The sequence below is a fragment of the Phoxinus phoxinus genome (assembly GCF_949152265.1).
Source record: "Phoxinus phoxinus genome assembly, chromosome: 24".
Classification (NCBI taxonomy): Eukaryota; Metazoa; Chordata; class Actinopteri; order Cypriniformes; family Leuciscidae; genus Phoxinus; species Phoxinus phoxinus.
This window is the reverse complement of record NC_136899.1, coordinates 15,068,883-15,085,420: the sequence shown is the minus strand read 5'-3', so window position 1 is coordinate 15,085,420 and position 16,538 is coordinate 15,068,883. Positions and strand designations below refer to the sequence as shown.

Below are 16,538 nucleotides of genomic sequence, written 5' to 3'. Positions count from 1 at the left end.
TCACTCTACCTCCTCCTGGCGTTATGTCCCTCCCTCTCACAGGGTGCTAAAACAGTGACATCTGAGGGTGCGCGAGTCAGAGAAAGCAAAAGAAAGCCCGAGAGAGAGAGAGGTAAGACAGGGGGTCGATATTTGACCATGCCTGTGACCCAGCAGCCTGCCTTGCTTCATAATGGGCACAGCAACAGATGGCGGTGCACGTACACACACAGACACACTCGCATACACACAGAGCAGCTGTCTCTCTGCCTCCCACTCCTTTACCCTTTCAGAAGGCCCCAGTGTCCAAACCACCATGATAGGGACAGCTGTGTGTGTGAAATAGAGAATGGGAGGGTCTTTGTCACAGGAACATGTGCTTGAAATGACATCTCTCTCTCTTTCGCTTTCTTTTCTCTCTCTTCTTACAGCTTCCATTTTTTTCAGAAGCTTTCATAGTCATTATCCTCACATCTGTAATGTTTTGAATTACTTTGTCTCGTTTATATGAGCACATGATTGGAGATAAAGGCTGGAGATGTAATGGAATATGCTGCTACTGGGGTGTGTGTGTGTGTGTGTGTGTGTGTGTGTGTGAGAGAGAGAGAGAGAGTGAGTGGGTGTAGATAAACTTACCTACTCTCCTCTTCTACTTGAATGCCGACAGACTGAAACTTGCAGTGCACTTCTGATTGGCTGGTTTCCTCAGGACCATCAACCTTAACACACACACACACACACACACACACACACACACATTAAATATGGAGGCTGGGTGTCTACAGTCAATTTTGAATTGTTATTGTTAAATGTACTGCTTTACATTTGTTGTTGTTTGTACTTGAGGCCTTTTTAAATGGTCCTTTGTGAATATTTTAGTTCCAAACGATGTAGGTGTAAAGCAAGAAGTGATTAGAAATGTGGAAATTGTACACTTTATTGATGCATACTCAATAATCAGATAATGTACTGCTGTGTAAAACTTAGTACGCTGCCTACCTAGACAGCATATTTGGGCATCATAGCATGTAAAATACTGGCGCATACTCAATAACTAGAGAATATACTGCAGACAATGGATGTGCTCATAGAAGTTTGCTGCCATTCTAGACAGCATTCATTCATTGGGTATCACAGTGTATACTACATAGATGGCTCCTCAATAATCAGAGAATATACTGCTGATTATTAATGACTAGACAGCATTTATGGGCATATTGTACACTGTCTTAGAGCATACTAAATAATTCCAGTATATACTGTAAATAATGTCCGGCTGAATTTAAAATAACATACTGGCATACTAATCTTACTATTTTTGCCAAATCTTTGTGTGCCAGAAATATTAAGAGCAGTACACTATTCTGAAGGTTTTGAGAGACAGTATTTTTCCACATACACAAGTACCGGTAGTGTGTTGCTTACTTCTTTTCTTGAAGTCCTGTAAACACTGAGCTCATATCTGATCTCTGTTTTGTGTTTTCTTTGTTAGTTTAGGATTGCTAGTCTGTAACCCTATAGGCAACGCAGATGTGATTGTGTGTGGCCAACCTGTATCCCTATGGACAGGCACTTCCTGAGGGCGTCTTTCTTAGCGTCCTGTGCGATGCGTGTTACGCTGGTGGCGCTGGCTGTGGTGATGGTGATGGTGCTGTTGGTCACATGCTGGCTGGCCGGGCCGTGGACTTGAGCGTTCGCTGCCTCAATGGCTGCCGTCAGGGCCTTCATGCTATCGATGCTCTCAGTGGAGTTGCTGAGGCCCGACTGGACCGCTGCTAAGGCCCGGTTTGCAGGGCCAGCACCCGTGAGCTCATTGTAGGCATCCTGTGCTGATTCTGTGCTGCTCTGGGCTGTTATAGAGATGTATGGTCTGGTGGGTGTTGACCTGGGTGGGACGGGGGGCGGAGTTTTCTTGTAGGTTGTTATACATGATGATACTGTGGAGTAGGAGGAGGTGATAGGTTACTAAGTGACACAAGTAGCGCATTCATCGATTGACAATTTAGTTCAATTTATTTAATAATCAAAAGATAACAAAAGAATAATTGCAGGTTCAGGATCTGAAAATGACAAAAAGACGTGGAAGTGAATTTAGAGTACCATGGACCTATTTGAAGTACTTTAGAGAACAATACAATAGAATACAAACACAGCAGAGATGAGTAGAATACAGCAAAACATCAAGTCAGTGAAAACATTGAGTCAAGTTCAGTGAAGTTGATGGGATTAGAATACAAAATAGAGTAGAACAACATTGGGAAGAAGAGAATAAAGTAGCCTACAGTATAACAGAGTCAAATCAAGTTGAGAAGATTAGAATTAAGTAAACAGAATAGAGTAGACTGGCATGTAATAGTATTGAGTTAAAGTAAAACAGAATTCAGTACCGTAGAACATAATAAAGTTGAGTAAAGTAGAACAGTAGAGTTGAATCACTGCAGAGTTGAGCAGAAATAAATGACAGTAGAATAAATTAGAACAAAGTTGGTGAAGTACATTAGAGTACAATGAAGTTGAGCCGAGGAGAACAGGGTAGAATAAAGTTGTGTAGAGCAGAAAAGAGTAGCAAATGTGCTCAACAAGGTTGAGTAAAAGATAATAAAGTAGCAAAATATAATAGAATAGAACATAATAAAGTTGAGAAGAATAGCCAAAAGTAACCTACAATATAATAGAATGGGGTTGAGTAGAGTTTGAATAGAGTAGAGAATAAAGTACAATAACAACGTTTTGTACAGTAGAATAGACTGGTGTATAACAGTATAAAGTAAGAGTAGAACATCATTTAATAAAGTAGAGCAGAGTAAAGATAAGTAGAATAGAGTAGAATTACACTTTTGAACGGAGTACAACAGAGTTGAGTGGGAGAGAACAGAGTGAAGTAGAGTAGAATATAATACAATAGAGTTGCATGAAACAGAATAGCGAATAGAAGTTTAGTATTAAAACAAATAGAGCACATTAGAATAGAATTAAGTAGAATGAAGCATAAAAAAGTATAAGAATGCTAGGTAAGCATTTTTATGTCCGAGTGCAGTAGTGTGCAGTAAGGTAGAGCATGCGTAGAGTACAGCACTGTAGAGTTGCAGAGTAAAACTACAAAAGGAGTTTGGCATTACTGTCCCAAAATCATCCATCCATTTCTGCTCTCTCTGTTCTTCCTGCCTGTATTGCTTAGAATAGCACAGCTGCTGGAGAAGACTAAACACGGTGTGTGTGTGTGTGTGTGTGTGTGTGTGTGTGTGTGTGTGTTCAGAGACTAAACAGTGGCAGTCCATTTTCTTACAGCTCCCTCATTTCCTGCTTTTGGCAGGAGCAGGTTAGCGCAGGCCCAGACACACACACACACACACACACACACTCCTGGACACATGAAGGGAACGGATTAGATCGGAAGATCTCTCTTTTGCTTTATGACATCTGAGTACGAGAGTGCGTGTGTCTGTTTTAGATTATAGCACTGTAAGAAGATCATGCTCTGTGTTTTAACAGCTCTCTCTCTCTCTCTCTCTCTCTCTCACACACACACACACACACACACAGAAGGGATGTGGAACAGGTTTGTGACTGCTCCGTGTGTCTGAATCTATGTAAACTGGGTCACAGTGCATGCGGAAAGTAGGCCAGGCTTTCTCTTTAAACTATTACAGCAACCGAGCCGGGCACTGTGTGTGTGCTTGTTCTCACCTGTGTGTATGAGCCTGTGTCATGTGTCAAGCATGTATGTGTGTGTTCTCTGACCCACCCAGTCCTGCGGTTTATTTCTAAAGCCTTTCCTCTCTCTCTCGCTCTCTCTTTCTATGTGACAAAGGCAAACCGCAGGTCAAATAGCCCAAAACATCCAGCCACCTGGAGCCCTTTAAAATACAGATGTGAGTTTCCAAGCTAAAAACAGTCTTATCACACAATAGTAATAGCCTTGAGAATCTCATTACCAAATATACATATTCTTCCTGTCTTTGTTTAAATAGATGAATACAAATATAAATGTAAACTATATGTAAAACATAAACGCACACTACCGTTTTCTATTTTAATATATTTTAAAAAGCAATCAATTATTATGATGGAAAAGCTGAATTTGCAGCATTATTACTCGTCTTTAGTGTCACATGATCCTTCAGAAAAAAATGAGTGCTGAATTAGTGCTCAAGAAATATTTTTTATTTCGTGTCAATGATAACAACAATTGTGGTGCTTAATATTTTTGTGGAAATCGTGATATTGCAGGATTCTTCGATGAACATTCGAAGAACAGCATTTATTTGAAATATAAATATTTTGTAACATTATACTGTCACTTTTGATCAATTTAATGCATCCTTCCTGAATAAAGGTATTAATTTATTTAAAGAATAAATAACTGAACCCAAACTTTTTAATGGTAGTCTTATATCAATACAAAAAACAACACACACGCATGCACACACGTTGTGTTTTCATGTTTTATGGGACTTTCTATAGACATAATGATTTTTATACTGTACAAACTGTATATTCTGTTGCCTAACCCTAAACCTACCCGTCACAGAAAACTTTCTGCATTTTAATATTTTCAAGAAACAGCACTTAGTGTGATTTATAAGCCGTTTTCCTCATGGGGAACAAAAAAAAGGACAAGGATTTTGGATAATGCCATCCTTGTCAGGACATTTTGTCCCCATAATGTAGTGTTTACCAGGACACATACATACACACTGACACACACACATATGCCCCATCTGCACAAAAGCATGCCAGGAAGGTCAATGGGTTGTCTGGACTCCACAAAGTGAAGAGGAAATCAGTTGCCAGAGAGCTGTCAAAGTCTTTTTAGAGGCCAAAACGTCTCAAAAATAGTGTTTTTCTAACATGGGCAACCGCAGTATGATATATTCTCTAACACCAGATGTGTAGGACACATCCCAAACGACTTTATTTTCACCTACACGTGTGCGCACACACACACACACACTTGCACACAAAAAAGGCAGGGAATAAAAACAAGTCATGCCATGTTAGCGGCATTACTGACTACCTCACAGTTTCCACGGATACACTTTGATGTTTGGATCATGGAAGCGTCACGCCTCCAAAACCGCGCACACACACACACACACACACACACACACACGCTCGCTCTCAAGGCCATCGTGTTTATCCAACAGTTGGGAAGTGGAGTGTGATAGAGAATTCCTGAACTCCAGCAGGCAGGAACGGAGAAAGAAAAACTCCCTGAAATGCTTTCGTCCAACTTTCTCTCAACAAAACGGTCTTAACATCTGCCGCTTGTCTAACACAATCCGAGCGCTACTGCAAACAAATGCAGCGACTAATTCTGGGGATCGGGATTGGAGTTAAACTCTCTGAAAGTCCAGATCAAATCTGAGAGCGAGTGATGCGAAAGCTAAACCGCACGCATGCATGCTAGCTTTGTAGTAATTTAGCCTGTTGGTTGAACATTAATTGGCTGCGTTCTTAGCCGATAAAGTATTTCTCATTTCAAAAGAGTGAAAGAATGAGCGAGAGGTTAAAGAGGAGGAGGAGAGGGACTCTGTGAATGACAAAACCCCTTTTGGCCCCCGGCCCACAAACTCCTCTTTGTGAGGCACTTCAAACGAGCGGCCGACGGAGGAGTGTGAATGGTGAATCTCCTGGCTAAAAAACACACTACCCCCCGCCCGGGCCAGCGCTGTATCAAAGACGTCCCCTGCTCAACCCCCTTCACTGCCTCCCCCCTATCATCCATTCATTCCTTCTTTTCGGGCCCTGCCCGGAGAAACTCCCCTTTCGGCCTCATGCTTCATTAGGAGGGGAGATTGAACGCACCTCTGGGCATCATGACGTCTGGACGCAGACGAGTGCGACGTGAGTGTGTGTGTGTGCGCTTGTGTGAAAGCGACAAAAACGATAAAACTTATTCAAACAGGTTAGTTGGGCTCCCTCTAGCAGATGCCAAGGGAATTATCGCAAAACACAAAGCGCTATAAAGCCAGAGGAGGGGCCGCAGTGTGTTTTGTGTGTGTGTGTGTGTGTGTGTGTGTGTGTGTGTGTAAGCAGGCCAGGGTGCAGAATGACAGTTCGGCCCAGCTGCCGTGTGTTTAGAAAGGGGCTGGTCACCGTTCGTCTTTCTCTCCGTCCCTTGCTCTCTTTTTCCAAAGCCAGCTGGAGTCCTTTGTGATAGTGTAGCCGTGGAAACAAGGAGGGACATGAAATCCGTGGCCTTTCTATAAAACAGCGTGTGCGTGTAAAAAACAAAACAAAGATAAAAGAGATAAAAACAGACCAGCCAGTATTGAACAAAAAAAGCACTTTTTTTTTTTTTTAAGAAACGCAGCGCTGACTGCTAACTGTAAAAGTGCGAGTGGATGTGTTTACTAACAGTGTGCCTGACCTACTTTTGCTTGTTCTAAGTTCATACACATGGCCAGTTTCCCCGCAGCTGTCAATCAGTGACGAACACACCCATGCACGCTTACAAACAAACACACACGCATGCGCTAACACTCGGTCGACAGGTGACACATCAAGTGTCATAATCATAGTTCAAAGAAGGAATAAAACACAGACTAGACAGTTTATGGCAGTTCAATTAGGTAAGAATGAGATTATATATGTGTCGTGGGTTATAAATAATTAAATAATATTAATTGAAATTAAATTAAATAAATAAAATAGATTAATTAAATCTGAATTCAAAAATATTTATAATTTGATTAAATTATGAATTTATTAAAAAACTAATTATTAAAAAATATAAAAAACAAATACTATTTGAATGCAAAGTAATAAAACAAAATAAATAGCATTTTCTTTCTGAATGTATAAATAAAATAAAACATTTGATTTTCTAAATGCAAAGGTTTGAAACCTTAACTTTACTCTTCAAAGTTATTGGGAGTAGTTATCTGCAGGGGTGCAAGATCTTAAGGTGATGAATATTTTTCTCTCTAGTCTGTAAAGACAGACATGCCCTGGAGGAGGACAAGAGAGGCAGGGATGAATGAGGGGAGACACACACACACACACACACACAGTAAAAGAGGATGAGATTAGTTTTAGCGGCCCATTTGCTTTAGTTCCTGTCAAGCATTCCTGACACCAGTTAAAGTGAGAACACACACACACACACACCAAAACCATTCTGAACTATAGGATACACAAAGACACACACAAAAAACCACGAGACACATTCAACTTGACAGCAGTCTAAAATGATAATTTAATACACACGCACACTCCTGACACACAAATGATCTCTGCCTTTACACTCCCTAATCAGTCTACATACCTGTCTGATTACACATCTGTTTGACGGCTCACCAAGTGTGAGTGTTTGTGTGTTTGTATAAGGATAGATGCATCCTGCATTGCTCTCTTCCAGGAATGAAACCCAACTGACAGGAAGATACACACTCATATGTACCTAGCATCTAAATATGAGGCATACAATACAATAAATAAATATTAAAAAAGCTAATTATAGGCTATTTAGTAAATCAAAGACCAAATACACACACACACACACACACACACACACACACACACACACACAATTTAATAAATTATATTGGTTTACTAATTATATATATATATATATATATATATATATATATATATATATATATATTATATATATATATATAAAATCCTTATTTTTAAATACAAAATATTTATATTTATTTATTTATATAATTGTATGCATTATTTTATATTATAAAATTTAAAAATTAAAAGATTTAAATAAAGTTATCTTTATTTTTAAATACTTACCCAATACTAAATATTCATATAAATATTTTATACTAACATATTTATATTTATTTATATAGTAATTAAGTAATTAATTTAGTAATTTTGTTTTAAAGAAATGTAAAATATTATATAAATGGAGTAATATAATATATAATCTAAGTATTTTAAAATATATATTATTACATATGTTAATTTATAATATTATTATAAAAATGTTTAATTAAATAATGTATAAATATTTGAAATGTAATTAAAAATAACTAATTAATCTATTATAAAAAAATTGATATAGATAGATAGATAGATAGACAGATAGATAGATAGATAGATAGATAGATAGATAGATAGATAGATAGATAGATAGATAGATAGATAGATAGATAGATAGATAGATAGATAAAAAGCTATATAAGTAGCACTGGAATGTATGAACTTAGTGTGTGTTTGTGTTCATTTGAAGGTCTTTAGGTCGAGATCTTGTACATCTCAAGAGGTCAGAGGCCTGACACTCATGCATTTACATCTAAATACAAAGGAATGTGGTCAAAAGTTCACACCCGACTTATATATGCAGCACACCCAACACACAACTCATGAGATGAGCCATGAATGAATCTAAATAAACGTACTGTCATCTGAGCAGCACTACTGATTTGAATCTAACCAACTTTCCAGCTGACTAACCACCCTAATAATTACCCGTAACTCACCTATCTCTCTTTCCCCCACTCCCCATCTCTCCCTCTGCGGCTTGTTCTCTTTATGCTTTGTGTCTCCAGGTTTGACCTCTGACCCCCGGTATCCTGTGAGGGGGGGAGAGATGGGGAAAGAACCCGCTTGTGTGTGGCGGAGAAATGTGTGTAGTTTTTGTGAAGAGTGTGTTAGTGCTGGTTTAGGGTTATTCCGAGATTGAAGTGGTCTTTAGGAGACTTAAGGGACCCCCGACACTCACACACACACACCACACACACACACACACACACACACACACACACACACACACAAACACAGGGGGTTGGGGGTGAGTGGGCAAGAATGCAAGGAACAAACGAGGAGCCCAGCAGGAGTGCAGGAATGCAATGCATTGTGTTACAAAGACTTCCTAAACTACTAAAGTAGAACCTCACACACACACACACACACACACACACACACCTCGGCTCTTCCCATAAACTCATATAGAGTCAATCCAAATGGCATGTAATTTTTGGCTTTTTATAAATGCATGTTTTGAGACTTCAGCGCCAAAGTGATATATGCCATTAAAGGACCCTCCCAAAACATTTAGGGGCAAAAAAACACACACGCACAGACACACAGAGGACCCTTTCTGAAAGAGTAGAGACGGTCTGTAATTAAGGTTTGCCCCACCCTCGCAGTGAAAACCTAAACCATTCAACACACACACACACACACACACACACACACACACACACACACACACACACACAAACACACACACAGAGAGAGAGAGAGAGAGAAGAGAAGAGAAGAGAAGAGAAGAGAAGAGAAGAGAAGAGAAGAGAAGAGAAGAGAAGAGAAGAGAAGAGAAGAGAAGAGAAGAGAAGAGAAGAGAGGAGAGGAGAGGAGAGAAAGAGACAGGAGTTTCCTGTGACAGGATCATGACAACAACCGCACTTCCTTTCTGTGTGGCCTGAATCAAAGCATAGCGATTCTCAAAGAGAGGCCGTTAAGTTGTAATTACGTAAAGTGCACGGTCATCAAACAGTCAAGAGAACTCAGATCACTCTCCAAAAACAGACTCAGATGCCACTAGTTTCTGGAGAGAGGGAAAAAAAAGTATTCTTCTAATAGTCAGTGTGTTTCTGTAACACTAAGAAGCATGTTAAATCAGGTAATGAACAGATAATTGACATTGTGACACTGACAGACCACATTCCGCTATATTGCAAGTGAACAGACTTAAAGGGATAGTTCACCCAAAAATGAAAATTCCTTCATCATTTAATCGCCCTCAAGTTCTGTAGGAATTTCTTCTTTCTGCTGAAGACAAAAGAAGATATTTTGAAGAATGTGGATAATTGAACAGTTGACGGAAGCCATTGACTCCCCCCCCCCCCCCCCCCCCCCATATTATAGAAGTCAATGGGGACCATCAGCTGTTTAGTTGCCGACATTCTTCAAAATATCTTCTTTTATGTTCCTTGTGGGTGAGGAAAAATTATGACAGAATTTAAATTTCTGGGTGAACTATCCCTTTAAGGCTCCAGCATGTGTCAGAATGTTTCATTGTGTGCCTATCGCCACCTACAGGATCAAAATAAAAGTGTTGAAATGCACACCTCAAAAAGTTCATAACACAGCTGACACCACATTTATTTTTACAGACACTTCAGTGTCACGTGATCCTTCAGAAATCATTCTAATATGCTGGTTTGCTGCTCAATAATGCCAGTTTTGAAAACAGTAATATTTTTGTGGAAACTTTTGATCAACTAAATGCATCCATGCATAATCCTCTCATATACATACAAAATAATGTGAAATATATAGGCCTATTTAATTTTGAAATTTATGATCAGATCAATGCAAGTCATAAAAAAATGTGCATGTGCATACATATTCTCTCTCTCTCTCTCTGTGTGTGTGTGTGTGTGTGTGTGTGTGTGTGTGTGTGTGTGTGTGTGTGTGTGTGTGTGGGAGAAACTCAGGCAGAAATGCATGAGATCATCTCCTCTGTAATGTCTATTAAAAGGTAAGCTTCAGGTCATAGATTTAGAGGAGGGATTCATATGAAAGCTTGAAGATTATGCGTGTTTGTGTATTTTTCTGCATGCCCACACTAGTAGAGTATTTCAGACAGTGTTTTTCATTATGTCGCTTTCTCACTGACACCCTCTTTCATGTCTCTTTCTCACATGCACATACATACTTACACAGGCTGATTAACTAACTCCGGGGAGGAAGAGGAAATCATATAAATCTTAGAGCTTTGAGACATGATGTTTAAGTATAAATCAGCACAGCACCTTTCATGGTGAGTGAGGGGAGTGCCTGAAAGGAAATGATTATTTGTGCGGCTGAGAGAGAGAAAGAGAGCGAGACGGTGACTGAGGAAGGGAGGGAGAGAGAGAGAGGATGAAAAGTAGCAAGACTGTTTAACTGAAATGTCTAACTGAGTGATTTGTGAAGTCTGGAAAGATGGTCTGTCCTATAGACACACACACACACACACACACACACACACACACACACACACACACACACACACACACACACACACACACACACACACGCACACACACACACACACACACACACATAATTTCTCAAAGCAAAACTATCACCCTTAATCATTTATGCTAAAATAATGAGTATTCAGCACAAACAAATGTGCAAAAAATACACTACATGTGGCATCTTTACATTACTAAAAAAGATGCCCATGAATCTTTACATGACCAGTGTTGTTGTTTATCTAAAACTAAAAATAATATTTTTTTTTTATTTTTGAAATACAATTTAAATACATAAATATACAAATATTACATCAAAATTGTAACTCAAAGTAAACAAAACAAATTTAAATGCAGCCTCGGCAACTAACTGAAATTTAAGTACTAAAATTATTACGACTATTATTGAAATAAATATTATAATAAAAAACGATTAAAATGACAAAAGTACATAACAAAATTGCTTAAACTCAAACTAAATAAAACTAAATTAAAGTTAATTAAAAATAATAAATGCTATAATAGCATTTAAATAATACAAAAAAAACACTGGAAGTAGGCCTAGCATTAGAAGTAGGATTAGAAGACTATTATATTTTTAAAACAATCATTGTTTTAGACTTTATTGTGAACTGCATCATTCACTGAAATGATTCACACGTATATTCTCTCATGTACACTTTTAAAAATAAAGGTTCTTTATGGGCATCGATGGTTCCATGAACCAGAGCATTTCCATGCAGAAAAGTTAGGCTACTTTATGGTGGAAAAGGGTTCTACAGATTTTAAAAACGTGCTTAAGCAAGAGAGAGATTCAAATTGTTATTTTAAGTGAATCTAAAAACTCCTTTTTGGAACCTTTATTTTTAAGCGTGTAGTAGGCAGTTTGCCTATTTGATTTCAAACACGTGCTTTTCTCCACTCTCTCTCTCTCTCTGTACTACACCGCCCTCTTGTGCTCAAAACCGGCACTGTTCACTAACAACACATGCATTTTCCACGGGTTTAGTTAGGCTACTTGTATTACAATATCAAATGTATGACGATTATATTCTTTTGGTCTTTGCAGAAAATCAGCTTTGAGTTCAAAAATATTGATTTGTCTCTTATTACTACAAAGGACTTTTATTACTTTCTTGGCTCAATATGAGAGTCATCAGACTCGTTGTAATGAGAATATAATCGATAATGTTGAGATCATATCTAAGTGAGTGTCCATATTGATCGACTGGAGGACCTGTTTATGATATCACTGCAGCCATCTTTGGCATTCTGAGACTCTGACTGTCACAATCTCTCCTTTTAGACAGGATGACATCGAAATGAGCGCCAAAAACGCCATGATGCACTCAGGGTCTATTTTGGTCTTCCGGTTTGAATTTCCACAGCATGAAGGTACAATCTTACGGATTTATGAATGAACCACTTGTTTTAAAATCGTCCCGGTCTACTGACATTTGTTATGACATCCGCTTCAAACGTTATAATGCTCATGATAACTTTCGTTAAGGGTAGGCAATTTTCAGAGAAGCTAGCAATAGCAAGTTAGCTTTGAAAGCATGACATCCAAGCCTCCCTTCAGAGCGTCTCCAAAGCCACATCTCCTTCAAAACACATGAACGCGTACAGCAGGGAGCAAACAAGCATCACGAAAGATGGCATTAAACTACCTCATGTCTCGAAGCACATAACAGTGCAATAATAATGAACATAAACAACCTAAAGAACACTGACCACCACCTGACTACTGCAGATTCATTTCGCCGTTGATGTAGCCATAGAAACGCATAAATTCGAGTCACGAAACGCTCCAATTATAACACCACGGGTTTCCATCTCATCCAAATTACGGCATAAGCTTGTTGTTTTGGTTCAGGAGGAACTGTAAAAGGCGGCTGCTGTTTCGGTTGCGGTGTTCGGTGACTGAGGTCTGTCTAACTCATGAAACGCGCTGATGATGACATGTGATGTTATCAGGATGTGAAGAGGCTTTCAGCAGCATAACAAGAAAATGTTTCTGGAACAAATCGCCCACCCTGCCTTTAACTCTACAATAATAATTACTTCGCCAGATAATTACTCTTTGACAGCGATGCCATAGGAATATACAGAGCTACCGCAAAAACGGAAGTTCAAACACAAAATTCTCAAAATTACAGCTTGTTTCTCTGGCGCAAAGACTACATCAAAACAACAGCAATCTCTAATAAACAAGATCAAATAAAAACAAAACAAAAAGGGAGAAAATTAGAGATAATTAAATGACATCATTCCATCCTCTTTTCACCAGATCAACAGTTTAAATTAATTAGTTGCCGTGGAAACAGCAGCATCATCATTCTGGGAACTAATGTTTTTCTCAGGTCACATTTTGTTCTATTACACTGCAGACATCTTGACCCTTAATAACAACAACAACACAACATCATGACAATGTTTTTTTTTCATACAAAAACACGGAATTTTTTCCAGTTAGATGTTAAACGAGTCTTCTATGGTTGAACTGGAAATAGCCTACACAAACACCGGCAACAGTTTTTATTTATAGAGACCTGCATGCGGCCGTCACAGGATACCTAGACCATTTGAAATGAATGGGATCTCTAAGACTCAGAAATGAAACTTGGATGGTTGAGCCATGTGGGCTCTCGCATGAAAAATACACCCATGCATGCTGACCCAGCTTTCTGGACAGGTTTTGGGAGAACTACACCTCAACTTTTGGGATAATTTCCACCAGTATGGAAAAAAGTGAAATCACACATTAACCCTTTAAGGTACTACTCAACCATTTGGTAGACCACACTTTAAGTCACTATATTTAATTGAAAAATGCATCAAGCTTAACTCAACCTGAATGAGCCATCTCTATCGTTTGGTGTAGTTGTGCAATGCTAAAAAAATCCACTAGATGGCACTGTGTCTGTGAGCAGCGTGCCTTTTCAGTGTTCCTTCAAACAGCACGTGACACAGCGCAAATTTACTCATCCTTTGATGACGCATATCGGCGGGACTTTTAAAGGTAATACTATTTTGTTGACATATTATAGTTTCACAGGACTTGTTAAACAGAATTATGTAACTTAATTAAACAAAAATAAGTCTTATAAGGGTCAAATAATTTTTTCAAAACATGCTCTACCAAACGGTTGAGTTGTCATTTCATGGTAGAGAAGCTAGCTAATGTTGGTAAAATGAGCTAATGTTGGTAAAATGAGCTAATGTTGGTAAAATTAGCTAATATTGGTACAATTAGCTATTTACAATGAACAAAAGGGTTAGTGTTGTTAAAATGATTAATTTAATATTATTCAATTGCATATTTGATGAAAAATATTTGATCAATATAATTTTTTCACCATTTCAAAAAAACTATCCAGTGATGAAATGTTTTCTGTGTTGACAAATCTTGTGTGATATCCTAAACTGCTGAGATAATTACACAACGCGTGCCGTTGTCACGATCCACACACAGATGAAACGGTTAGATCCAAGTGCAGTATTTATTGGGGAAATCTAAAAGACAGCATGGAAGCAGACCTCAAAAGTGGTGTGACGAATAACAAGGACTCCGTAACAATACTAAAACAGACATAACTATAGGGTATAAATACACACAGGGTATAAATACACACAGAACTGACAATCATGATGGGGAACAGCTGGGTACAATGAACAGTGATGAGTGCAGACAAGGATTGTGGGGAATGAAGTTCCTAATGAGAATGACACCGTGGGGGAAGGGGACCTGTAGTGGACACCAGGGAACATAACCCAACACTGTGACAGCCGTAGACTACACATCCGATTCGCGAACTAATTATTCCTTTGAACCGATTCATTTTAATGAATGGTTTAAACAACTGATCTGTCCAACACTGAACTCACGAGACGTCTGAATTGGTGTATAAAATAATCTGTAACACTTTACAATAATGTTCTATTTATTAAACTATTTAACTACATTAGTTAACATTTACTATTGGTAAACTGCACTTCTACAACATTGTTAATTTCAACATTTAGGCTATAGCCTACATTATTGAAATCAAAAGTTGTACAGTATTTGTTAACATAGTTAATGCACTGTGAAGTAACATTGCCACACATTAGTAAGTAACATTACCAAACAATGAACAGCTGTATTTTTATAAAATAAGATAAACAAAGATTAATAAAAACAGTAACAAAAGTTTTGCTCATGGTAAGTTCATGTTAGTTATTAGATACATGAACTAATGTTAAAAGTTACAAACAAATAATTGACTCTAATTTAAATAATACTCTGAAGTTTAAATCATTTAAAATGAGAATGTAAGTGTGCTTACCCCATTTTTGTTTGTAAGAAAAAATTAGATTAGATTTCATCGCAGAAAAATAAAATATGGCAATGTCATTTTTTCCCAATATCGTGCAGCCCTACTGTATATGGTAAATATCAAGAATAAATTTGAAGAATTAATACCAATTATGGTGTTACTATTAATTCCGTTGCTGTTGCACCCCTGACCAAAATCATTAGTGCAGTTGCACAACAGGTCAAAACCCACTTGTGCTGTTGCACGACCACCAAAACCAATTTGGGCTGTTGCATGACCACCAAAAATATTTGTTGTATTTGTTTGAATCGTCTTTAAAACTCTACAAAGAAGACCTTACTGCACAGTGGTTTAAAGTAGTCTGACCATATTCATAACAGTGTCTGTAAAGCATAGTGGAGGTTTTCTTTTTCTCCCGAAAAAATTCTAATCAAATCTTGGGTGAAGTTTTACACACACACACACACACACACACACACACACACACACACACACACACACACACACACACACACACACACACACACACACACACACACACACACACACACACACACACACACACACACGAACGATGTGTTTGGAGCCAATGTGTTTTTATTGGTCAAGAAATTGCACTTAAAATGACTTGTTCTGAATGTTGTTCTTCTATTATGAACAGACGTCTCAACCGTTTGGTAGAGGACTGTATCTAAAATACTGTAGGGTGTAATTAAAAAAATTTTTTTGGTTTTTGTTATTGTTATCATAATTGAATAAAAAATGCAAAGAAATAATTTTTCCTTTGCTTTTTTCATGGTGCGTACCTCAAAGGGTTAAAGGGCAAATGTAATAAAAAGCAAATGGTCTCGCCTCTCTGAGTTTCTTTGTGTATAGGCTGTATATTTTTGAGCCCTGCCTGACACCTGCTCCCTAATATCACATATGACATACCAAAATAGACCGATGCTGGACAGAGTTCAGTATCTCCCCCTCTCTCAAACATACACAACAATGCCATCATTACGATTTTGTATTGATAGATAGATAGATATTTTTCATATTTATTTTTTTATTAATAAGCTATTTTATATTATTATTAGGATTAAAATATGTTTATTTTATATCACCATTACATTATTCATATGATATTGTTAATAATAATAATAATTATTATTTATTTAAAATGAATAAAATAAGCTAATAATCAGCTTATAAACTCGCATCAGTCCATTGCACTGTGAGTAAGCAAAATGTCCTCAGTTTAGTTGTGCATCACCTCAGTCAATACAAACAATCAAACACAAACAACCAGATGACGAGAGAGAGA

General features: G+C 37.9%; 1 protein-coding gene across 6 annotated transcripts in view; it reads right to left on the bottom strand.

Moving 5' to 3' along the window:
* dlgap1b (discs, large homolog-associated protein 1b) overlaps positions 1–16,538 on the bottom strand; it is a 115,140-nt gene that overhangs the window by 12,567 nt on the left and 86,035 nt on the right. For all 6 annotated transcript variants that reach the window (XM_079601943.1, XM_079601945.1, XM_079601946.1 and 3 more), the window contains exons 7-8: positions 1,531–1,916; positions 616–698 (exon numbers count right to left, since the gene is read on the bottom strand). In XM_079601943.1, coding sequence (XP_079458069.1) covers positions 616–698; positions 1,531–1,916 — 469 coding nt within the window. The remainder of the gene's footprint in view (positions 1–615; positions 699–1,530; positions 1,917–16,538) is intronic.